This window comes from Anolis sagrei, chromosome 5 (assembly GCF_037176765.1).
Source record: "Anolis sagrei isolate rAnoSag1 chromosome 5, rAnoSag1.mat, whole genome shotgun sequence".
Classification (NCBI taxonomy): Eukaryota; Metazoa; Chordata; class Lepidosauria; order Squamata; family Dactyloidae; genus Anolis; species Anolis sagrei.
Window position 1 is genome coordinate 175475576 of NC_090025.1, and position 26479 is coordinate 175502054.

At 39.4% G+C, this 26479-nt stretch overlaps 1 protein-coding gene across 1 annotated transcript; it reads left to right on the forward strand.

Annotated features, from left to right (window-relative positions):
- The first annotated feature begins 4465 nt into the window (after positions 1 to 4465).
- MTPN (myotrophin) lies at positions 4466 to 26134 on the forward strand. Its single transcript, XM_060776815.2, has 4 exons — positions 4466 to 4882; positions 17320 to 17433; positions 18724 to 18807; positions 23382 to 26134. The coding sequence occupies exons 1-4, from the start codon at positions 4811 to 4813 to the stop codon at positions 23466 to 23468; spliced, it is 357 nt and encodes a 118-aa protein (XP_060632798.2). The 5' UTR covers positions 4466 to 4810; the 3' UTR covers positions 23469 to 26134.
- The last annotated feature ends 345 nt before the right edge of the window (positions 26135 to 26479 follow it).

Sequence of the window (26479 nt, forward strand, 5' to 3'; positions counted from 1 at the left end):
GAATACAATTCTTTCCAGTCTTCTTTCGTAATTTCCTTGTTCAAGGACCGTGACCAGCAAATCCCTTACTGTATGTCCAGATTGGTTGAAATGTTTTGCAACTGGTTTGGGGATATTGCCATTTCTAAAGTCAGATTTCTGTCCATTAATCCTTTTGCATAGAGACTGTTGTGTTTCTCTAAAGTAGAGAGTAGGAGCCCATTACTCTATGTAATACACTTTTTGTTCCTAAGTTCTAAATGTCATTTCCTAATTGGTTCTATCATAAAAAAAATGGGAAAATTTTATTGCACTGCAAAAACTTTGTCTTTGTGGGACATCCTGCAGTACAATGATCAAAGGACTGGTAAAATGGACGACGAAACTGGATCATGATTTTAGTTAGGAGATGCACTGGATGGTTATTGATGTGCTAATAATGTGTATTGTGTTTTATGGTTTTAAATTGTATACTGTTGATTGTTGTATTTTGTTGTAAACCGCATTGAGTCGCCATTTAGGCTGAGAAATAGCGGTATACAAGTACAGTAAATAAATAAATAAATAAATAAAAAATTAGTTTTTCAATGAATAGCTCAGATTCTCAACCAATTCAACATAGTTTGTGGCAGCATAAAAACTAAGTTTATGGTGTGTAACAATTACTTTTAAAGTAAGTACCACACAATTAAACAGGAAATAACACTTTCAAACCAGGAACACATTTATTTTTCTACTTTTGTTACATAGTGTTACTGGGATAGATTGGCATATATGTGAGGGAAATAGAAATGAAATGTAGTTTTGATATTGTGGCTGATGATATTGCCCCTATAATATTCCTCCCAGAATAGATGTAGGGAGGCAATTGGGATAAACATTTGTTAAAACTTGAAATGGAAGAACAAGTGAAAGCATTAATGATAAATTTGGTATGACATTTTGGATACAACATACAGTTAGAACAACGTTGTAGTTGAAAGATACAAAAGCTTTACATTGTGTTGTTAAAGATATATTTAATAGGATGGTGTACTGCTGCTTTTGACACCAGAAAAATTATCCAGATTGCATAAAAGTCCTTCCAATGTATGTTTGAAATCCTAGCAATAGATGGGGTCTTTTTACCACATGCGGTGGACTCCTGACATTTCACCCACATCTATGGCAGACACCCTTAGAGGTTGTGAGGTCTGTTGGAAACTAGGCAAGTGGGGTTTCTCCATGTCTGTGGAATGTCTAGGGTGGGAGAAAGAACTCTTGTCTGTTTGGGGCAAGTGTGAATGTTGCAATTGGCCACCTTGATTAGTATTGAATGGCCTGGCAGCTTTAAAGCCTGGCTACTTCCTGCCTGGAGAATCTTTTGTTGGGAGGTGTTAAGGTAAAGATTTTCCCCTGACATTAAGTCCAGTCATGTCCGACTCTAGGGGTTGGTGCTCATCCATATTTCTAAGTCTAAGAGCCAGCATTGTCCATAGACACCTCCAAGGTAATGTGGCCAACATGACTGCATGGAGCGCCGTCACCTTCCCAGCGGAGCAGTACCTATTTATTTATTTATTTACTTAGAACATTTGTATCCCATCCTATTCTCCGAAGAGGGACTTAGGGCACCTTCCAACAATATAAAAACATCCATAAAATGCACAGTTACATAAAATGATAATAAATATACATTTAAAAACAGTTCACCAAATTTAAAACATGCTCCAAATCAGTCCAAAAAAATGTGGTCCATACAATCTCACCTAAGCCAATAAAAACAGTCTATTCTGCGAACGCTTGCTCCCACAGCCAGGTCTTAAATGTCTTGCAGATCTAACCTCTTTAGGGATGGAGTTCCACAGCCGAGCGGCCACTACGGAGAAGGCCCTGTCTCTCATCCCCACCAAACATTTGGCCCGCCCATTGTGATTGATTTCTCATTTTATTATTTTTCATTGTTTTCTTGTATTTCTATGTTTTATTTATTTTACTGTGATGTTAGTTCTGTTGTTCTGCTTTTATTTTGCTGTAATGTACTACTGGGCTTAGCTTCATGTAAGCCACCCCGAGTCACCATCATCATAATTATTAAAGCCCTTGATTAAAGGGAGAGATACATTCGGACAGGTATAGTGGACCAGAACTGTTTAGGGCTTTATAGGTCCAAAACAGCACTTTGAATTGTGCTTGGAAGCTAACTGGCAGCCAATAGAGCTGGTGTAACAAGGGCGTTGTGCGCTCCCTGTACCCCACTCCTGTAAGTAGCCTGGCTGCTGTGCGTTCGACTAGCTGAAGCTTCCGAGCAATCTTGAGAGCACATTGCAGTAGTCTATTCGGGATGTAACAAGAGCATGTTTTCGACCTGTTAGGTTGACAGAAGATGAGGCTAACAGCAGGAGCTCACCCTGCACCCCAGATTCGAACTTGCGACCTTTCAGTCAACAAGTTCAGCAGCTCAGAGGTTTAACCACTGTGCCACTGGGAAAGGTGTTAGCTGGCACAGATTTTTTCCTGTCTGGAATTCCTGTCTGTAATGTTTTTGATTGCGAGCCCCCCCCCCCCCCAAATGGGAAGTTTAGTTTCACAACCCTGTGTTTCTTTATGAGCTCCCTGCAAATAACTTGCTCCTATTCTTATCTCATTCGAGTTTTTTAAACATTTTATCCTGCACATGTGGCCCACCCACTGTCACTGTGATTATGTTTATTGTAATGTTATTTTGTTACTGTATTCAAATGTTTTTTTTAATATAATTTTGATGCTGTTGCTTGTTGCTTATGTTTTGGTTTTATTTTGCTGTAATATGTTGTCCGGGCTTGGCCTCATGTAAGTCGCTCCAAGTCCCCATTGGGGAGATGGTGACAGGGTATAAATAAAGATTAGAAACACAATAAGATGGGTCCACGGCAGACACTCTGCTTGCTGTTGAATTGGATCACATATCAGACACTTCCCAAGTATGTAGGACTGTGTGATGTATCGGCGAATAATGCGTGCAGATCCCAGTAAGGTGGCCTTCTGCAGCTAGCAGATGGTAATTTTGTCAGCGCCGATTGTGTTTAAGTGCAGGCCAAGGTCTTTAGGCACTGCACCCAGTGTGCCGATCACCACTGGGACCACCTTTACTGGTTTGTGCCAGAGTCTTTGAAGTTCGATTTTTAAATCCTCATATCGTGTCAGCTTTTCCAGTTGTTTCTCTGCAATCCTGCTGTCACCTGGGATTGCGACATCAACAATCCACACTTTGTTTCTTAACACGATTGTGAGGTCAGGAGTATTATGCTCCCAAACTCTTATTATTGTTATTATTATTATTATTATTTGAGTCTTCATATGGAGAGATAAGGAAGAGGGGCCGACCAAGTGCAAGATGGATGGATGGCATCCTTGAAGTGACTGGACTGACCTTGAAGGAGCTGGGGGTGGTGACAGCCGACAGGGAGCTCTGGCGTGGGATGGTCCATGAGGTCACGAAGAGTTGGAGATGACTGAACGAATGAACAACAATGGAGAGATAAAGCAGGATATAAATAATAATATGGCCAGCACTCTGAAAGATGAATGGCTATTGTAGTAATTGTTAATTGTTTATTAATTGTGCAATTGTATTAAGTTGATAACTGCTTTTATACTGTAACATTGAATTCTGCTGTCTCTTGTTGTGAACCGCTGTGAGACGCCTTCGGGCTGAGAACAGCGGTATATAAGTAAGGTAAATAAATAAATAAATACTAGCAGAAAGTCCCTTTGAAACCATCAGGATGTATTCCAGAGTATTCTAGATGTGATCCCATTCTAAATGAATGGGAAACTATTCAAAACAGGCATGGGCAAACTTCGGCCCTCCAGGTGTTTTGGACTTCAACTCCCACAATTCCTAACAGCCTGTAGTTGAAGAGCCAAACTGGAGAGCCAAAGTTTGCCCATGTCTGATCTAAAACCATCAATGAAAGGAAAGATAGCCCAAATCAATGCAGTCCCTATAGTAGAGCCTGGATATTTGCGCATGCGTACTCCTATCGACCGCTGTAGCATGAAGCAGCCCAGACTTCTTGTAAGCGCATGCGCACTCCTATCGGCCGCTGTAGCATGAAACTTCTTGTAAGCGCATGCGCAATCCTATCGGCCGCTGTAGCATGAAACTTCTTGTAAGCGCATGCGTACTCCTATTGGCCGCTGTAGCATGAAGCCCAGACTTCTTGTAAGCGCATGCGCACTCTTATCGGCCTCTGTAGCATGAAGGCGACTTCTTGTAAGCGCATGCGCACTCCTATCGGCCGCTGTAGCATGAACAAGCCCACACTTCTTGTAAGCGCATGCGCGCAATCCCTTGCCATCTCGGTGTGGTTTCCAGGAGCGACTTGACGCTCCTCTCTACGCATGCGCAATAAAAGAAGCTCTGTATCTCCTTACGAGGATGAAAAGGGGGGCGGGGACACGAAGGTGCTTTACTCCGCGGCGCATGCGCAGACTCGCGCGCTTGCCTCACTTCTTTTCCCCCCTCCTTCTCTTTCTCTCTCTCTCTCCGTGGGCGGCACCAACGAGTCGCGGAGCGGAAGTGGCATTAGGTCTGTGGCGAGGGACGGAAGCCCCTTGGAAGTGTCGGCAGGCACGCGCCACAGGCGGACGCAAGAGGTTAATGCCGGGCGTCGGGTTTCTCGGCCCTTCCCCCACTCCTTGAGGAGGAAGAGCCGTTGGCAGGCAGTCACGCCCGTGGAGGCGCCGCCAGAGGCCTAAACCGCCACCGCGCCCCTTTCCGGCGAAGCCTAGGCCCCGCCTGCCTTTCCTCCTCTTCCTCTTCCTCCTCTGAGCCTGAGCCGCATCCCCTTCCAGCCCCACCCCCGCCATGTCTGACAAGGAGTTCATGTGGGCCCTCAAGAACGGAGACCTGGACGAGGTGAAGGACTACGTGGCCAAGGTGAGGCCGGGGAGGGGGAGAAGCCAGGCTGAGGGAGGGAGAGGGAGGCGCGGCGTCCTTCCCTTCTGGGCCTTGCTTGGGCTCCCTCCCGCCTCTTAGGCAGATGGGGGTCCGGGTTTGACAAGGGACGCTCACCCCACTCTTGGTAAGGGGTGCTTTTGTGTTACGTCACCTGCTCAAGCGCTGACACCGGAAACACATGCGCCAGGGGTGTGGTGTCGAAGGAGAAGGATCACCGCTTCCAGTGGGGATTAGTAAAGCTTTGGGGGTTTTTTTCTCAACGAAGGGGATTGTGGGGCATGTGCAAACTAACCCAGGCATGGGCAAACTTACTTATTTATCCAGAGAAGTCCCACCCCGGAGTTTGAGATCATCTTGGGAGGCCCTGCTCTCGACCCCACTGCTATCACAACTAAGGTTGGTGGGGACGAGGAGCAGGGCCTTCTCAGTGGTGGCCCCTCACCTGTGGAACTCACTCCCGGGGGAAATTAGGGCATCAATATCCCTCCTCTCCTTCAGGAGGAAAGTAAAGATGTGGTTGTGGGACTAGGCCTTTGGGCAATCTGACTAGATAAGGACAATCAGACGATTAGGACTGACAATGTGGAAATGGAATTTGGACTATGAGATAGCGAACGCTGACTGTCAACAAGGAGTAATTGGGTTTGTATTGGTTTTACTGGTTGTATTGTTGTAATGCAGGGATGGTTCTTTAACTGTTAATTGATGCTATTTGTTTTACTACTGTTATGTTGTGCTGGCATCGAATTGTGCCTCTTGTAAGCCGCCCTGAGTCCCCTTCGGGGTGAGAAGGGCGGGGTAGAAGTAACCGAAATAAATAAGTCATGCTATCCTCTATTCTGCCTTAAGCAGAGCACACCTGGATCATAGAATCAAAGAGTTGGAAGAGACCTCATGGGCCATCCAGTCCAACCCCATTCTGCCAAGAAGCAGGAATATTGCATTCAAATCACCCCTGACAGATGGCCATCCAGCCTCTGTTTAAAAGCTTCCAAAGAAGGAGCCTCCACCACACTCCGGGGCAGAGAGTTCCACTGCTGAACGGCTCTCACAGTCAGGAAATTATTATTATTATTTATTTGGAGTGCTTCTACCCCGCCCTTCTCAACCCCCTAGGGGGGACTCAGGGTGGCTTACAAAAAGGCACAATTCGATGCCTAACAATTCACAAAATACAATACAATATACACTATGCAGTACACAAATTTACCATATAATATGGTAAATATGGCTCACTGTGAAGCATTTGCTCGATTCTTCGCGGATAAAATTGAGCGGATTCGGTCGGGTTTTGACGTCATGTTAACGGCAGTCTCTGGGGATGTAACGAGAGCATCTGCTTGTCCAGTTTTGTTGGATTCTCTTAGGCAGATGGGGGTCGGGGTTTTGCAACGGATGCTCACCCCGCTCTTCGTAAGGGGGGCTTTTGTGTTACATTACCTGCTCAAGCGCTGACACCGGAAACACATGCGCGAGGGGTGTGGTGTTGGAGAAGGATCACCGCTTCCAGTGGGGATTAGTAAAGCTTTGGGGTTTTGTTTTGTTTTTTTCTAAACGAAGGAAGAGGAGGGTTTGGGGATTGTGGAGCATGTGCAAACTAACCCAGGCATGGGCAAACTTACTTATTTATCCAGAGAAGTCCCACCCCGGAGTTTGAGATCATCTGGGGAGGCCCTGCTCTCGACCCCACTGCTATCACAACTAAGGTTGGTGGGGACGAGGAGCAGGGCCTTCTCAGTGGTGGCCCCTCACCTGTGGAACTCACTCCCGGGGGAAATTAGGGCATCAACATCCCTCCTCTCCTTCAGGAGGAAAGTAAAGACGTGGTTGTGGGACCAGGCCTTTGGGCAATCTGACAACTAGATAAGGACAATCAGACGATTAGGACTGACAGGACTGACAATGTGGAAATGGAATTTGGACTATGAGATAGCGAACGCTGACTGTCAATGAGGAGTAATTGGGTTTGTATTGGTTTTATTGTTGTAATGTTGTAATTTAGTTTTACTGGTTTTATTGTTGTAATGCAGGGATGGTTGTTTAACTGTTAATTGATGCTGTTTGTTTTACTACTGTTATGTGATGCTGGCATCGAATTGTGCCTTTGTAAGCCGCCCTGAGTCGCCTTCGGGGTGAGAAAGGCGGGGTAGAAGTAACCGAAATAAATAAATAAATAAAATAAGTCATGCTATCCTCTATTCTGCCTTAAGCAAAGCACACCTAGATCATAGAATCAAAGAGTTGGAAGAGACCTCATGGGCCATCCAGTCCAACTCCCTGCCAAGAAGCGGGAATATTGCATTCAAATCACCCCTGACAGATGGCCATCCAGCCTCTGTTTAAAAGCTTCCAAAGAAGGAGCCTCCACCACACTCCGGGGCAGAGAGTTCCACTGCTGAATGGCTCTCACAGTCAGGAAGTTCTTCCTCATGTTCAGATATTTATTTGTATTTGTTTGTCGTGTCAGGGTGACCAGTCAATTATATTACATTTCTAACAGAACAAAGCAAACAAACAGACAAAATACAAAATTTGTGAATTTGGTAGTTGATTAAATGTCCTTTGACCAGTATCTGTCCACTTGGAGTGCTTCTGGTGTTGCTGCAAGGAGGTCCTCCATTGTGCATGTAGCAGGGCTCAGGTTACATTGCAGCAGGTGGTCAGTGGTTTGCTCCTCTCCACACTTGCATGTCGAGGATTCCACTTTGTAGCCCCATTTCTGAAGGTTGGCTCTGCATCTTGTGGTGCCATGTTCAGATAGAATCTCCTTTCTTGTAGTTTGAAGCCATTGTTCTGTGTCCTAATCTCCATGGAAGCAGTAAACAAGCTTGCTCCCTCCTCCCTGTGGCTTCCTCACATATTTATTTATACATGGCTATCATATCTCCTCTCATCCTTCTCTTCTTCAGGCTAAACATGCCCAGCTCCTTAAGCTGCTCTTCATAGGGCTTGTTCTCCAGACCCTTGATCATTTTAGTCGCCCTCCTCTGGACACATTCCAGCTTGTCAATAACTCAGTTTAAAGTAATGTAATGCAATATAATACTACTAGTAATAAGGTATTATAATGGAATATATGGATATACCACCTTGTGAATTCGTTAAATAACTGGATATTGCAGTTTTTTATTTTTTGGTTTATTAGCTGAAATCATCCATCATTTGATAGAACCAAACTACATCAAAGTACATCATATGCTTCACGAAGAACTCAACTCTCTCATAGAATCATAGAGTTGGAGGAGACCACAAGGGCCACAGATTCGAGAGATGGGCCAAAACTAACAAAATGAAGTTCAACAGTGACAAATGCAAGATACTCCACTTAGAAAAAATGAAATGCAAAGATACAGAATGGGAGACGCATGGCTCAAGAGCAGTACATGTGGAAAAGATCTTGGAGTCCTTGTGGACAACAACTTAAACATGAGCCAGCAATGTGATGCAGCGGCAAAGAAAGCCAATGGCCTACGTCAGTAGGAGTATAGTGTCTAGATCCAGGGAATTCATGCTTTCCCTCTATTCTGCCTTGGTTAGAAATACTGTGTGCAATTCTGGGCATCACAGTTCAAAGTAATGTAATGCAATATAATACTACTACTAATAAGGTATTATAATTATATATTTTTATTACATGTAATATTACTAATAATACTACAATATAGTGGTATAGTACAATATAGTAATATTTAATACTGGTATTGTACTATGATAATAATATAATGTATTGTATGTATATATATCTTGTAATCCACTCTTGAGTCCCCTTCTGGGTGAGAAGGGCGCCATATAAATGTCGTAAATAATAATAAGTAAATAATAAAGGAGATGTTGACAAGCTGAAATGTGTCCAGAAAAGGGCGACTAGAATGATCAAGAGTCTGGAGTACAAGCCCTATGAGGAGCAGTTTAAAAAGCTGGGCGTGTTTAGCCTTCAGAAGAGAAGGCTGAGAGAATAAAGTATAAGTATAAGAATAAAGTAAAGTAAATGTATAAAGATAACAACAATAATAAAAAACTTTATTTATACCCCGCCACAATCTCCCCAAAGGGGACTCGGAACGGCTTACAGGAGGCCAGGCCCAGCAATACACTACAGCAACATAAAATATAAACAACAAAATAACATCACAGTAAAAATAAGCCAATCAAATAAAATAACATAATAGAAAACAAAATAACATAATAGAAAATCAAACATAGTGGGCGAGCCAGATGTATGACATAAAATGATAAAGCTCTGAATGAGATAGCAATGAAAAGTGCAATTTGTAGGGAAGGCGCTCGTAGGGGGCTGAACAATGGAGTTAAACTTTCAATAAGGTGGGGAAAACAGTGTAGGTGGAACAACAATAATAGAATATATGGTCACTCTCCAAAGATGTGAGGGAAAGCTTTAGGGAGGAGGGAGCAAGTGTGTTTTCTACTGCCTTGGAGATTAGGACACAGAACAGTGGCTTCAAACTGCAGGAGATTCCACCTGAACGAACATTAGGAACAATTTCCTAACTGTGAGAGCTGTTCAGCAGTGGAACTCTCTGTCCCGGGGTGTGGTGGAGGCTTTTAAGCAGAGGCTAGGTGGCCATCTGTCAGGAGTGCTTTGAATGTGATTTCCCTGTTTCTTGGACTGGATGGCCGACGAGGTCTCTTCCAATTCTATGATTATTTATTTGTTTACTTCATTTCTTCCCCGGCTTTCTCACCACCCAGGAGGACTCAAGGCAGCTTGCAACTCCGGCAAGAAATTCAGTGCCATTAAAATCAACAATAAAACTATAAAACATCTCTCCGTTAAAACCAATTAACAGTTGATATAAAACAGTATACAAATTAACATATAAAGTGCATAGTTCCATTCATCCAAAATCCTTGCCCATAATCCTTATTTACACAGTGTTGAAACCCGTAGTGACTTATTCTTGAAATGCTTGTGTGCAAAGCCAGATCTTCAGCTTTTTTTCCTAAAAAACAGAGGAGATGTGGTCTGTCTGATGTTGCTGGGGAGGAACCACCACTGAGAAGTCCCTTTTTCGTCCCCACCAATCACATTTGTGAAGAGGGTGGGACCGAGAGCAGGGCCTTCCTGATGATCTTAAAGTTCTAGTAGGCTGTTAGGAATGGTGGGAGTTGAAGTCCAAAATACTCGGAGGGCCCCAAGTTTGCCCATGCCTATTCTAACTCATACTGACGGCAGAAAGATGGGAGAGGCCTAGCCCACGCCCACCCTTGTGAGTGGACCATGTTTCACATTGGGTTCAGTATACTAGTCAAGCCCTGTCTAATCTTGAAAACTAAACAAGTTATACTCTGCTTGGAGGAGAGACTGCTGATGAATACCAGGTGCTGTGGGCTGTGTATCAGAGGAAGGAACTGGCAAAACACCAGACAGGCCCTATATCCCAGGATGTGATCCCAGGTTTTGTGCTTTAAACTGGATTGTATGAGGTTGTACTGCCAGTTAATCTGGAATAAACAGATTAACTGCCATAAACCTGGGATCAGATCCTGAAATATAAGGCCTGTCTAAAACTCAGAACAATGCCAAATAACCTGTGGTGACAACTATCATAAGACATGGGCCAACTGTAAACAAGACAAGGGAATGGGACGAAAGTGCAGTGCTGTCTCATTGGTTGAGGACCATTGGGACTAGACATTCTCAAAGGCTTGTTTAAACATCCAAATCTTCAGATCCCTATGGAAGGAGGGCAGTGTGGGGACCTGCCTAATCTCCCTGGGGAGGATGTTTCAAAGCTGGGGAACCACCACTGAGAAGGCCCTCTCCTTTGTCTCCAACAATCACACTTGTGATGAATGCGGGACCATAAGGAGGGCCTTCCTGGCAGATCTTAATGCTCATGCAGGTTCATAGAGGGGGATGCAGTCACAAAGCTAGGCAGGGCCCGAACTGTTTAGAGCTTTATTTGTAATGAATTGCACTTTGAATTGAGACTCACCCTAATCACAGATTGACTTGGAAACTTTCCCACCCTTTGCTACTTTATTAGTGCTTTCCTACATGAAAGAGTGGAATGTGAACATAGTGTCACCCATCATTTTGAGAAGCCTGTAAAGTAACTGCAATGTGGTGGTTTTGTATTTGTATTAAGATGAGACAAAGCTGCGCCTGCAGCTCTCAAAATATGACATGGGCCATTCCTGTGCCCACTACCCTACTAAATAGGTTTGTCATGTATTGCAGATGAGAACTCACCACAGCAGAATGAATGGAACAAAGTTCTTATCTCTATTTAGTAGCCATGTGGAGAGAATATGAATAGTGAGTTGGTATTGTAGGTGCATCTACACTGCAGAATTAATTCAGTTTAACACCACTTAAACTGCCATAGTTCAGTGCAATGAAATCCTTGGATTCATAGTCTGACAAGGCACTAACACTCTTGTAAAACTATAAATCACATTATTTCATAGCATTGAGCCATGGAAGTTAAGGTGGTGTCAAACTATTAATTATAGGGTGCTGTGCACTTTATACAGTATTCTGCACTTATTCAGGACTACATGAACCTTTGGAAGAGGGGAGGGGGTTTACTGCTCCAAAGCTCTGCTGTGTCCTGGCTAATGCTGATCCAGGAAGTGCAGGCCCTGCAATGATGGTAAGAAAGATTTTTTGTCAGGGGCAGGGAGAGGTTGAAGTGCAAGAGGGTAGGAAGGCACTGCTTATTCCCACTGGCCCTGCTGAACCGGTTTCAGCATGGCTGTACTGTACGGCCAGCCTCCCACCATGGAGGCCAGCTTAGGGAGGCCTAATGCCGGTTCCAATCACATTATATGGCTGTGTGGAAAGATCCTAAGTCTCATCTTCTTCCCAGAACATTAGATGGGAACAACTGTTAGATGGGTTTACTGAGTTGGAACTCCCTCTTTACCAACAAATTATAGAGGCTTTGAGAAATTGATAGCAGTGAAAGTTTAATGAAGTTATACTTTTTCATTTTTGTTTTGTGTTTTAATACATTTTAAGTTGTTTTAATTTTATGGATTTTTCAGTTGTCTTAAAATAACTTTTATAGATATTTTACTGTTGCTCATAATGATGAAACTAACCATTTGTTTGTTAGACCCATATCTTTGCTAGCTAACTGAAGATGCCAAAGGAGGACAGACATGTTGGATAGTGAAGGTTAAAAATTCTTTGAAAGAAGAGGGTCAATTTTGATGATTTATACCGTTTTTATTGATGGTATTGACTTGTTGCCAACACTGAACTTCTCTGAGTCCCCTGCTCTGAGATTAAGAAGGGCAGTATACAAATGCTGCAAATAATAATAATAAATATGTTTATGTTCCACCTTCTCTAAAAGAAGCAATTGTAAGACCTTTGTTGGGTAAAAAAATGTTCATTAGATCCCCTAGGTTAATATCCCAGTTTGTAAATATCTCCTTTGCAATCTAGAGAAAAAGTGGTGGCAACACAACTTCAGGCTTCCTTGTTTGAAACAGATTACATGGACACATTCCAGTCAGGATTCATGCCTGGTTATGGGACATAAATAGTTCTGATTGCTTGGTGGATGACCTACACCAGGGGTTTGATAGGAGAAGTGTGTTACTGTTGATTCTTCTGAATATTTGAGCAGTATTTAATACCATTGACTATTGCATATAGAGGATATGGTAGAACTGAATTGTTGTCTGGATATGGTAAAGGACTGGATGCAGGCTACTAGACTGAGACTTATCCCAGACAACACTGAAGTGCAGCTGATGTTCAGTAGGAAAATCAACTTGGAACCAGTTCTTTTCACAGCTGGCCCTAGGTGGAGTTGTGTTTCCTCTGAAGGAGCATGTTTGTAACACGGAGATGCCCATAGATCTGACAGTTCTCCTGGAAAGCTATGAAGTGCTCAGTAGTACGTCTGTATCTGCCTCACCATTTCTTGGGGAAGGAAGGCTCTGGCCATAGTGGTTCACATCTTAATTACCTCCCAATTAGATTACCAGTATAACACACTGTACTTAGGACTACCCTTAAAAAGTACAGCAGCGACCAAGTGTGCCATTTTAGAAATCATGTAATACTGGTTCTGCAAGAAATTCACTGGCGTCCAATCTGCTTCCAGGATCAATTCAAGGTCCCAGTGTTGCCCTACAAACCTGTATACGACTTAGATATCTGAGAGGCAACTTCCTCTCATGTGAGCCTGCCAGAAATGTGATATCTTCAGAGCAGACCCTGTTGTTTGTCACACCACATTGTGAAGTTAGACTGATGGATACACAGGTTTTCTTTGTAGCAGTGCCTTCATTGTGGAAAATAAACAAAGGGAGGTTAGACTGCCTCCCTCTTTCTTTTAGTTACCAGAAGACAGCCAAAACAATAATGGCATCAGTATTTGAAATTGATGTCTTAACACTGGATTCTATAATTACTTTTAGACTGTTATTATGAGTTTTAAATAGTGTTGTACTACATTTTAAATTGTTTTTTATATTTTTGTTGTTTTAATTGGTTTTTATTTGTTCATCACTTTGAGAGCCCTGTCTTGGACACAATACAGAAATATTATATAAAAAATAAGCAGTCTTGCATCTCAGTATTGGAAAAAGGTGGTATAGATATGAGCAAATAACGTAAGAACTGTTGTATACAGCTCTCTGTCACCAGAAATATCAGTACCTAAAAGTGTAATTGAGATCAGGAAAAAGTTATACAGTCATCAAACAAGGAACCAAAGGCTTGACCTTCAGCCTGTGAGACCTAGCTTCAAAATTCTGGGTAGTTTAAGACCAAATGCAGAACTGGCTGAATTATTTCTGAAGATGGAAAGTCAGGTGTTAAATAGCAAATGTGGTTTGTATGTCTTAAGCCATTCAGATTACATCCAGTGTTGGAGATCTGCTGAGAAAAATATATTTATGGGCTAAATAAGGTAACTAGCTGCAAAACAGGACAAGTGTAGCAAGGCAATCTGTCCCTATAGTATCGCTATTACAAACACGTGTGCTTCTATCATTCCTACTCATTGATAAGTGTAAAAGCAGCAGAGAGGATGCTGTACACTGAATTGTGTGCTCTTTTTTTTAAAGAAATAAAATAAAATTAGTCTTTCTCTATGATCCGGGAACTTCTGTCTTTACCATGCACAATGCACTGGCTGCTGATCTAATGTGACATTGGGTTTAATTAACTGCTGTTTCATGTAATACAGAAAGCAATATAGTTATAATTGAGTTAACAAATAACTGCGTTCCTGGATTTTGCTACTGTAATGGCAAATTTAGTACTTGGGCATAAATATAATGGAAGGAATAGGGATAAGTTCCTACATCAAAGAGGAAAAAGAAGGAGGAGATCCACATGCTTCAGAAAACCTTTTAATCAGAACAATGTGCAGATGTGCAATGAAATGTCCAAGTCATGTAAATCCTTGGTAACTTTCAGTATAAACTGCAATATCTTTTCCATCTTTGGAGCACAGTCATATCAAATATATACACATCAGGCGGGATACACACTAGATCTGATTTTCAGCGCAGGAATTTAAGTGACCCAAGCCTCTACTATAGAGGTTCCATGGTTGGATCACTGTGCTCTGAGAGTCCGGTTGGAGCACGCCTACCCACCCTGCAAGGGCGCCGAGCCAATTTGGGCTCACTCAAGGAGACTTGTGGAACCCAGTAGGTTCCAGAATGCTCTGAGTGATCTGGAGCCTGCCAACGACTCGATGTGCAGGTGGACATATGGAACATCAGGCTATCCAATGCACTCAACGAGATCGCCCCTGGACGCCTTCTCCGACCCCACCCAAATCGGTCTCCTTGGTTTATCGAGGAACATCAACTGATGAAGCGGAAAAAGAGACAGCTAGAGGGCGTGTGGCGAGAACTCCATGACAGCAGCATTTGACACAGTTGACCACAATCTTTTGACCCACCGCCTTGCTGTTGCTGGAGTCAGGGGGACAGCTTTAAATTGGCTGTCCTCCTTTCTTCACAACCGTGGACAGCGAGTGGAGAGGGGAGGCCTGGTCTCGGAGAGGTCCCCTCTATCTTGTGGGGTCTCTCAGGGGGCCATTCTCTCCCCTCTGTTGTTTAACATCTATATGCGACCACTTGATGTTCAGAAAAGGAACGAGTGTCATCAGACCAAAAGGTGTGCATCCAGCAGTCTCAAGGGATTAAGGCATTAGTGCTGATGAGCATTCTGTAACAATTTGACTGAATTCATTTTTCAAAAGAAATAATCTTCTAGTGGAACAATAGAGAAATGTAAAAGGCAGAGTCAGAAGTACAGATAGTTGGCTTGACTTAATAATTGGAATGAAAAGTAATAAGCATTTTAAATTATAAACTTAGAATTGCACAATTAAATGATTTATCATTAAATTTATTCATTGTGTTTTTTAATGGGCTGATGCTATAGTGCATTGAACGGATAAAGACAATAAAATTTAATTCACTCTTATAATTTGTGATGGCAGATGAACAGAGGAATTTAAATGATTAGACTTTATCAAGAGTGTTACTCAGAATGAGAAGCACAGTATCTTTCATTAAGTCTTTGAATTCTGGGAACTGAAAGGTATGTTGAGCATTTCCAGAATTCTCAACCAGGAAAGAAGTAATAATTAGGGCTTTTGTGAGTTTGCTTCTTTCTCTTTGCTTTTTGAGGAAACATGGTCACCCTATATTAGGAAAATGGTGAACTTGGAATGTGCAGCCAACTTTTAGGTGGGGTATTTAAGTGTTATGGTGATGGGAATTGCAGTCCATTGTGTCTCATTGTATAGTTATTAGTCAGAGCTCTTAAAATGTGTTATCTATTTGACCTCAAGTTCCAACTGCCACCAGGTGATCCTTTTTCTGTCATATATATAGACACATAATAATAATAATAATAATAATAATAACAACAACAACAACAACAACAATAATAATAGCAGCAACAGCAACAACTATCTCCCCAAAAGATCTCGGGGCAACTTACAATTCCTTAATGCATAATTCCGTGATGATCATATCAGTGGTGTGTATTTACTACTATTTGGTAGTAGTAGAGCATTACTATTTTCTGTCCTTTACCTAAAGCATACTAAACAGCATGACTGTGGAAAAGGCATTTTTATTTATATAGATTATTATTATTATTATTATTATTATGGCTTTCCTCATGTACATTCTGGTTTTAATTTAAAAATGTATATGTCACTATACTATATGTCTGTCTGTCTCCCTCTCTCTCTCTGTATATATATATACAGAGAGAGAGAGAGAGTATACGAGGCCTCTAGAACCATAAAAATCAACCCACTCCCCCTTGTGGAACATGTGCCCACATTGGGAACCAAGGCTCTAGTCCATCTGAAGTGATATGAAATCTACAAAAGCTCATGCTTTTGTAGATTTGTACAAAAGCTCAATCTTTAGGAGGGAGCTAAAACTTGGTTATGTAAGCAAGCCTTTGAGAAAGGCTAGATTTTATTGGAAACTATTAGTCAGAATTTGTAATGACCATGAGATTGTTAATTATAACTGCTTGAAAGCTTGATAGGCAAGGCTGGCTAAATGGTGATATATATTTAGATTGTTTTTACAGGAAAAATAGCTTTTAATTTGTTATGTATTAATACTTATGGTATTTTAAATTGTACTAAATGATAATTATTTTTGTTATTGTTGTCTATCATGTATTGCTTATATTTTGTATTATTGCTTGATGTAGGCAGCCCCAAGTCCCTTTGGGGAGAGGGGGAGGGGATTAAATAATTTTTTATTCTTTATTTATTACTATGCTAAAATGAATCCAATCTCCATAGTGCTGCTAGATTTAAAAAGACCTAGATTCTTGAGGTATAGGATGTTTTGCCAGCAATCATCTCAACATTGCTCTAGAAATACTATTTTATGCAAGTGTTCATTCCTTGTTTTACTGCCTGCAAATAATGGTTTAGGGTGGAATGTTAAAACTTTTTTTTCTCATGGTACTGTTTCCATTCTTCCTTGTAGGTTTCTGTTTTGGAGTAAGGTGGAAGAAAGCCCTATTGCTTGAACCAGTTTGTATTCAAGCAATAGTGAATTCTCCTTTGACTGTGTATCATTTTATTGCTGTGATTAAAAAGTTACATTTCACAAAGCACTATTTTTTAAGTAACATTTATTTATTTATTTATTTGCTGTATTTTTATTCCGCCTTTCTCAACCCCGAGGGAGACTCAAGGCGGCTTACAGCATAGGCAATAATTCAGTGCTTTGAAAACAATATACATCCAATAAACAATTAAATAAACATTTCAGTTAAAATTTTAAACAAGATTGAGAGCATTAAAACATATAAAACATTGCAGTTACAACTATAAAACCACATTATCCGCATTCAGGCCATTCCGATAATCATCCATCTATTGCACTATGTTACATGCCAAACCTTTCTTAATACTTTCTTAATATTGAAGGGTGAAGATGTTAATCGGACATTGGAAGGTGGGAGAAAACCTCTTCACTATGCAGCAGATTGTGGACAGCTCGAGATCCTGGAATTCCTTCTACTAAAGGGAGCTGATATTAATGTATGTTGATTAAAATCACTCAAGCTTTGACAAAGTTCTGTTTGAGGGTTGGAGACAAATGGTAGTGTTTAAAATTCACAATATTGAGACATGATTGCCCCAGTGCACACACAAATTGTTTTTATTTTAGTGTTGCAACTTGTCAAATGTGTTTTGCATGTGTTCTAAATACATAAAGTGGATTGTAGAGAGATGATGGAAAGTGAGTATATGCTATGTTTAGTAGTTTGAGGAACCTTTCTATCTCTAACCTTCATTATGTCGATGGGTTACTCTTGATAGTTTAAACATCGAACAGTTCAGTAGAATATCACACACATGATTGGAGTTAAGGTTTTTACCTCAATGATAGCATATAATATAATCCACTGTGATATCTTAAGAGGTCAAATAAATTGGCTTTCATATTAGTTTTCCAGAATATTTTTTCATCTTGTAATAATCTTGGAAAGTACTTTTTGCAAAATAACTACATTTTATATTGAAATGTTTCCTCATGTATATTTTATCCTAGATTTTCATAAAAAAATAGAGGTATTTAAGATTTATAATGCATTTTAGGGAAATTAAGTGTATTTTGGAAGATTTTTGTCTACAGGTGTTCTGTCTAATAAATTAGAAGGAAATATGTTTTTGCCACTACGATTTTGGGAAATAGAAATATATCCATAGCTCATTTGAAGTCACATATTTCACTAACCGTGGGATGGATCTCTTTGATACAAGGCAAAAAAAATCCTGCCCTCCCTTTTTTACAAACATGGGTGGAGATGGCAGTATTTGTGGGGTCGGATGAACAAAGAATGCTCGTACTTTTCTCCCCGAGCACCATGTAAAGTCACTTTTTCCCCAAGCCATAATCTGAAATAGAAACTAATCTTTTCCGAAATGTATACTGTGCAAAGGAAAGGGTTTTGTGGAGCAAAGACCAAAACAATCTCCATAAACAGTCTCTTTCCTACCTGCCTTTTCTGTCAGAATCCACATTTTTAGTAATCTCATATTTAGTTAAATGCTTAGGCAGGAAGTATTCTGGTTTTAGTTAGTTATAACTGGTTATAAATAGATTTTCTGGGCAATAGCATGTTTTTTGGAAGATGCCAAGAATTAGATTTCTATATCATCAAGTAAGAGAAAATTGTGCTGACAGTTTCTTGTGCATCCAGAGTTCTGTATATTCTTGCTAATGTCATGCTGTTTTAATACTGTTAGAGCTGTATTACAGCTAGTCTATAATAAGTTATATATGGTCCACTAAGAATTCTTCAACTTCAATTCTTCTTTTTACAGGCTCCAGACAAACACAATATCACTCCACTTCTTTCAGCAGTTTATGAAGGCCATGTCTCTTGTGTGAAGTTACTCCTGTCAAAGGTGAGAATTTTAAATGTGACTGATACAAGTTTTGCTTTCCAAAATGTCGTCATAATCACTTTAATAAAATACCTAATATACTGTAGGTACTGTGCAAAATAGTGTAACATCTATAGGGTTTTAATTTTAAAAAGAGACAAAAGAAGAGATTGCCTAGTAATATTCATCTTCGGATCCTCAGTTTATAAACAAATGATGCTATTTTGCAAAGATATGGTAGTCAGAGTGTCCAGATAACCAATGTCTAAGCAGCCATGATTTATTAATTAAGAAATTTTTATCTAGCCCTATATCATGGGATCTCAGGACAGCATATAAAGAAAAGCAATTTAGATAATAAAGCATTTCAGATTTTGAAACTAAGTTATAGATAAAATAGTTATGTTATTCTACTTAGCATCGATTTCTGTGTGTAGGTACTACATCTTTTTCAAACTGGAAAATACAAGCATTTTTAAGGAACTTTTTTTCTCACAGGTGCAAGGCACCACTTTGGTTCTGTTGACAAAATATTGTAGTGTTGTAAACAACAACAATGGGGTTAAAAAATAACTAAAAGCATTTGGATAAAATATTAAGACTAGTTCAAAGCAGCATTTTGACTTTTTTTAATTTATAGAATAAATTTATAGACTCATAATAGAAATAGGTGAGAAATCATTGGCCTCCAAAATTACCCATTATGCCAGTACTGCTCAGTAATCTTTATTTTAAGTATCACATCAGGTTTTACAAACTTCATATTGACTATGGTGGGAAAACAATGAAAAAAGAAGAGGCAGTTTACTGGAGAGAATCATTTTTTCCGTTTCTGACCCGATTTACGAAGTATTTCAATCACAACAGTGTGAGTCTGTTATGTTAAAAATAAGTTGTGATGGTGCCAAAATTTATTACTAAAAATCTAAATAGCTTTTGACTTCTTACATCTGATGAAATAACTACTGCCTATCTTCTATAATCCCTTTTCCCAGTCACGATTCCAGGCATGTGTTTGCTGCATCCATGAATTGCTGTCGAACACCTGCAAAGTGGGGAAGGGCATACAGAGAAAAAACAATGGATAGGGGAGGTATAAATTTTCCTTGCCTGTGCTTGTCACTTCACAAGCTGAATGTCAAATGTCTACTTCGGCCCTGCTGTAGACATTTTGGATGGGATTGTCATGTTTGCTGTTACCACCAGACTGTTGCCAATCATGCATGATGATATTCCTCTGCCAGACCATTTTATTGCTAAATCATTCTCAAATCACTTGGCCTTATGGACCTTTTTAAAGCATTATTCCAGTTCTCTTTTGTATCCTTCCCTATATTCTAGCAGCATTGCTGAAATTTCTAGATCAGATAGGAATCCTCTCTGACTCTTTGCCTTTAAAGGTCAAGATGCATCATTTCAACTTGCCATGAGCATTTTTTATAAAAAGAAATCTATATATCCTTCATAATATAATGTGAATATAAGCATAAATACCACCCACTGTACAATTTAACAGAAACAACTTATTTTCAACTTAAAGCTCTTTTTGCAAGTACTGCATGAACACTCAAACTGTATATTGTTTCTTTCACCCTCTGTTCCTTTTGTGTTCTCTGTAATACCATACTCCTGAAATATTTTTTCCTCTAAAATGTGAAAAGTGACAAGTTGAAATAGATTTATTATTTCACCATAAAGTAAGGTGTACTTGGAAAACTTCAAATGCTAAGATTGCAGGTGATTGAGTGTTCTCAGATGATGCTGACACACTAATCATAGTGTTTGGCTCTAGTCTATTACAGCCATGATTTTGACAGAGTGGAGTCATTAAATATCTTTGGGCCGCACTTGTATACTTATAGTGCTTCAACCTGCCTGACATCTTTAAAACACAAAGGTAGATAAAGCAATGAAAAGGCCATCTAAGTTGAAGGACAAAAGCAACTTTTCTTTTAGACTGTTATTAGACTATTCTGTGTGCATGGATCAGAACTCAGACCAGGGTAACAAAATCTCCAAAACATAATTTAGCTCTCATGCTCACCTAGATTTTGTAGTCCAGCATGTGTACACTTACTATATGCATGCCAAAACCAATAATTGGGGACTTACTTACTATAACATCATTTTCCTCTGAGAAGAAAAGCTGCTACTCCTTAAAATCAAGGACATTACTAGCCCATATTAAGCTTCAAATCAAGCAAACTTCTGAAATCCTGACTTTTAAGTATCTAACAGTCCTTCATTATATAATCAAATCTGACCTAAAAGTGTAGAAAAGGGTAATTTTCAGTAAAATACAAATAATAAATAGAGCCTGTGTACTGCTCTTTGCCCATCCCTACTTTAAAACTTCTATACAATGAACTATGCTTACTGCGTCTTGTTCCACTGGCCTTTTCCCCCAATCTGCTTGTCTGCCAACTGCAGCAAACTGGATTTGGTTTTTGCCCAGGGTTAGCATTTGACAGGTCAGAAAGCATTAAGTCACAGAAAGCATGAGCAGTCCAGAAGCATGGCAAATGATGAATAATATTTTCAAGTACATTATAGAACTGTAGAAAACATGCCCTTCCTTCTCACAGCAAATGAGGACAGCAGTGATAGAGCTTTGAAAGTACTTGCTGAAAACAAAGGAATCTACATGATGTTAAATGTGTTGTGCATACTTAAAATATCAATTCTATCACACATTGAGTTTACAAAATCCTTCATTTGCCACACAATAAACCTGTAGTAATTTGACTTGTTTTGGCTTCACCTTTTGTGATTAAAGAGGTTTCATTTGAGAAATTGCAAGTTATCAACATCACAGGACTGGTTCCCAAATTTTACAGATCAGCCTAAACTGTTAGTATTCAATCATACAAGTTTCTTTGTCTGTCTACATTTTGATAACGTATATTAATGACAGTAACCAAAATTAAATTTATTGCATTATTATACTGGCCAAACAAAAAAGTTTAATCATCTTCCATCCTATTCAAGATAGTCCTTTTAGACTACATAACTTTCTAACTTTTATATTGTCCCACTGTGACCAGGCTGCTGTTAAAACATCATCTCCTGGTTTACCTATCAACATTGTGCATGCTCTTATTTTACACCTTGTCAAAGTAAGGTCTCAGAATTCCATGTCCTGGGTATCCAATTCCTGGCAGAAATCAGCCAGAAAGATTTTCAGTCTTGGACAGAAAGGAGAATAATTACAATAATTATTTTAACCAATTATTAGTGCTCTGCATGTTTATTTCTTCTCCCCTTGGCTTACTGCAAGTTTTGGCTGCTCTCTTTACATAGCAACAGTAGTCTGAATGCTCCGAGATTATTGCACAGGTGTGACTGTGGTAACAATATGCATTTTGTTTGCATCAATCGTGTGTTTGAAGTATTTTAAAGGATTTGGTATTTTTGATGTTTGGTTGTCTCTTAAATGGGTGCATCTCCCAGATAGTAACTGTTGGAGAATGTGATCTTTTCAGACTGTTTTATATTTGCACGTGAGTGTGTAGGGAATGCTACACAAGGCTGGTTTTATAAAGAGCCCCAAAGGGTCTCTTCTGGGTATAGAGTTCATAATTACTTGGATTCCATTTTTATTGGCTTTTTCTTAACTTCAGCACAAAGTGTACTTTGAGTCTTGGATGTCATTTACCAGTCTGTACAAAATACATGATCAAATTCTAATGTATATACATTTTAGTTGAAGCACAGGTTGCTTGGTATGAGTAGTGAGTGAGTATGGCTATATTTGGAAAGTATTTTTAATTCACTTTCTTCTATTATTGACCATGATTCTGAAGCCAATTGCTGTTCTTGCCTAGACAATACCCATTAAATAAGTTGCTGAATAGTAAGCCAATATTTATGTAAACCCTATTGATTAAGTTTGTTCTAGCTAATATACCAATTGGGTTTAGTCGATATTAGAGACTAAACTGTTACTCCTGCTGCTGTTGTTGTTATTATTATTTAGTATATTTTTGAGTTCTGGCAGTTAATATTTTCCTGGATGTTAGCTGGCACCTTAAGACAACTGTTGCTGAATCTTTTGGTTAAAAATCAGTATGTGTTAATACTCTTAAAACCTTCTGGATTATTTAAGTACCTGAGATATAAAAGTGTGTGCATACTATAATAAAATGTAGTTTTCACAAATTTGCTTAAGCTACAACTTAATATGCTGTGTGAAATGTGGAATTACTTAAAACCTATCTTTCCAATGCTGAATGGTTATGAAGTTACCTCTTTCAAATCTCATATTTAAATACACACTGTAGTAATCAAACATGCAACTCTAGCTGAAAAAATTCCATGGAAACTGTAAAGTAAGAAAATCACAGTAAATTATTTAAAATTCTTAGCTTAGATAGGTGTCTGCAAATGTTCCAGGATTTTCTCATTACAAAGTGGTTTTGGTGCATGTAATCCCCCTTGTTCACATAGGAAACTCTGTATCTATTCCATTAAAAAAAAAATAGAATTTTTTTCGGAATCTCTTGCACAGATGGCCATTTGAAGAACCATAGTTACACAGGTAAGCAACCTGTTCTTCCACCTCTTTCTCTAAAGTGACAGCTCTTATCTCTTTACAGGGTGCTGATAAGACAGTGAGAGGGCCAGATGGACTAACTGCCTTTGAAGCCACTGACAATCAGGCAATCAAAGCTCTTCTCCAGTGACGGATGGACTGAGATCTAATGTCTCTCCTGTGGCCTCACACTGCTGCCTGTCTATCACTCTTTGTATCTTCCAGCTTCTTCAGCTAAATATTGGAGAGGGAGGAAAATCACAGTAAATCAGACTAGTTATGTACCTTTATCAGAGAAGAGAGAGTAGAAACCCATATAATTGAAGTCCTTCCCCATTTCTCGCAAAATTGAACCTTCTTGGGCAACGGGAGAAGAATGTGATCTGACATGCAACCTAATGAGCTTCTCTTGTTCTGCTAAGACATGCTGAAAAATTGTGAGATGGATGATCTATTCTGTATTTTTTCCAACTTGTCAAGGCAGGGGTTGCCCAGTGCTGTTCTGCTGCCATCTACCAATCAAGGCAGTGGAGCAGCTTTTCTGTAGTCCTTGTGCCTTAAGCAAGAGACGCTTGCTTCTAAGGTCCAAGAACTTAACAACTGGATGCCATGCTAATTTGTGACTTCCTGTTTTAATAAGGACTGTACAGTAAAAGTACGGCTACATCTCCAGCCAGGGGTACTAAGGGGTGATCCAAATCATGGTTGTTTTCCACCATCCAAGACATTTAGTTGAGAACCAGCCAGATGATACACAATGCCTAATTCTGGAAAAGAGTTATCTTAAAGGCTCCCAGATGGAACTTCCTCACCCAGCACATCATAAAATATACTGGAACAAACTTGACTGCTCCAGACCCATTGGTGCTAGAGGATGGTTGTTTTTCCCTTCACGGTTTAGACACAAAACATCTTAACTACTAAAGAAGAAATGACTATCAATTTAAGTTCATTTTATTTTCTTAAAGAAGGCAGAAGCTTTCTTTGTCCTAGCTTTAACCTTTATCTCATAAATTGCATGAATTTTTGAAATAAATTCTGATTCACTATTATGGCATTGGGTCTGGAAGAATAGTACAGCAGGTTGAAGGGTCATGTTCCCAAAGGAAATAATGACATGTTGCATTTACAGCCTGGTAAAGCCTGTTTGTTTATACAGCTCATTTCGCAAATATGCTTCATGATAGCTTTTTAAGGGACATTTCATGCATAAGGCTTTGTAATATACAAATATGTCAATTTAGGGATGCCAGGACAAACAGTATTTGGATATTCATGTTCAGAAATGTGGATAGGTTTTGTATCATGATGTTAAAAAACTTTCCAGTGAAACCTCCACTGGCTTTGCATCTATCTGTGCAATATTGTATCTTGATTGTCATCCAATTACTCTGGTGTCCACACATTTCATTGTATTGAATGTATTCTTTTTTTCAATTTTTAAAGTATTTCTTTTGAATTCAAGAATACAAGCAAATATTTACTGTTAATAGTCTTGTCAAAACAGAATTAAGAATACATTCTCCATAGGCAATGTGAAACTAGACTAATCTTATAATTTAAACAGTATTTTATTTGCCCCTTATTACCATCCATAACATTCATGTTCTACAGCTAGGAGGAGAACAAAGTTAATTATCTAAAGACAGTCTTAAAAGTGCAACCATATAATCTATTTTTTAGCTAAGGCAGGAATGTCACGTTAAAATAAAAGTGTTGCATGCAGAGTTTGTGTAAGCACACACGTGTTCTCTTTTCTGTTTTACAGCCAAAGTGCTGTTAAAATCTGATTAAATTTAAAACCAGATATTGTTGCTTAGAGTTGACCTAGTCCACTTGAAAATTCTTCTCACATAAAATGAAATGATTGTTTTGTTTTAAAGGTGAAATTCGTAACTATTGCTTCATAGCTAATTATTACAAAAGTCACCTGTAGTCCTTATATAAAATTGAATCACTTTGAGCTTTTTTTCTAGCAATTCAGTGTCTGAGCTTCTCTACCTACTTGCATCTTTTCTCCCCATAGTCATCTCACTTCCCTTCCTACACATTTCATTTAAGAAAATGGATCATGATGAATAGATATCAAGTCACTTTTAGTCATTTAAACAGAATAGTTAAAATATATACAAATACTTGTTCTTAAAACCAATGAAGTGTTTCTGCAGTTAACTGTATCTAGGCCGCTGGGTTCTATATTAAACATTAAGTAAAGCTAACTGGACTTTTTTAAAAAACAGAGATCATGTGCTATTGATATCCTGATTTTCTGCAGAACTAAAAATCGTGACTACCAATGTCTCATACTGGCTCTTAGATTGTGAACACTTTTGAGGCCCATTAGCTAATATGAGGTTTGAAAAGTATTCCAAGTTAAATTCAGCACTAATCTCCCTACTTGCAAATACCATTTTAAAGTTCTGACTTATGGTCTTAAAGCTTTTTGCTCCCCTTTGTATAAGCATTGCTTTCATAACTTAGTTTTTGTTCTTCAGTGCAGTACTAAATGGGTTAATTGGTCAATAGAAGAAGCTGGTAAGAGTGGAATGTCCTAGTCGAGCAGTTGCAGTGTTGCATGCAAAATCTCAAGCAGAACAGTCTGATATTTTATAAATGAAGAAACAATCATATCTTTCTACCCAGTGACAGAAGAAAAGTAGTGCTTTGTGCATTTTGATATTTGACCTTTCCACAATGTAACTATTTTGACACAGTTTGGTTTATCATTATCATGGTTCATAGACATCAGATTGCTAAATGATACTGTGTTTGTGTTGCAAGAATGAATGGAATAAACTTGAATTGTGTTATAGAAAATCCCGAGTCTTTTTATTTACCTCTGCACCTTTTCCAAAATTATCTCTCTCTCAGCCATCTTCCTTAGAGTTCTGCTGTACTCCTCTGTATTGAAGACCTTGACATCTAATTTAGATTTTGTGTTGAGCTATAACTGATCACTCCTGATGTCGTTTTATGGCCAATTAGACTGTCCTGAAATTCTGGGAAACGTCTTTCTTGCTTGTTTAAACAATTTGAAGATTGCAGCTGTAAATGGAAACTACATTGGTTTCTGAACATGATACATGATCATCATGCTGTTGCTGATTCAAGAAAAAGTAAAGCTTGTTACATGAAGAAAGTAGGACGTCTCCCCTAAGACAT

Bases quoted from the DNA above. Each gene is read 5' to 3' on its own strand.
- MTPN (XM_060776815.2), top strand. From the start codon at position 4,811: ATGTCTGACAAGGAGTTCATGTGGGCCCTCAAGAACGGAGACCTGGAC. The intron at 4,883-17,319 runs GTGAGGCCGGGG...TTAATATTGAAG, and splicing joins TGAAGGACTACGTGGCCAAG to GGTGAAGATGTTAATCGGAC. The intron at 18,808-23,381 runs GTGAGAATTTTA...ATCTCTTTACAG, and splicing joins TGAAGTTACTCCTGTCAAAG to GGTGCTGATAAGACAGTGAG.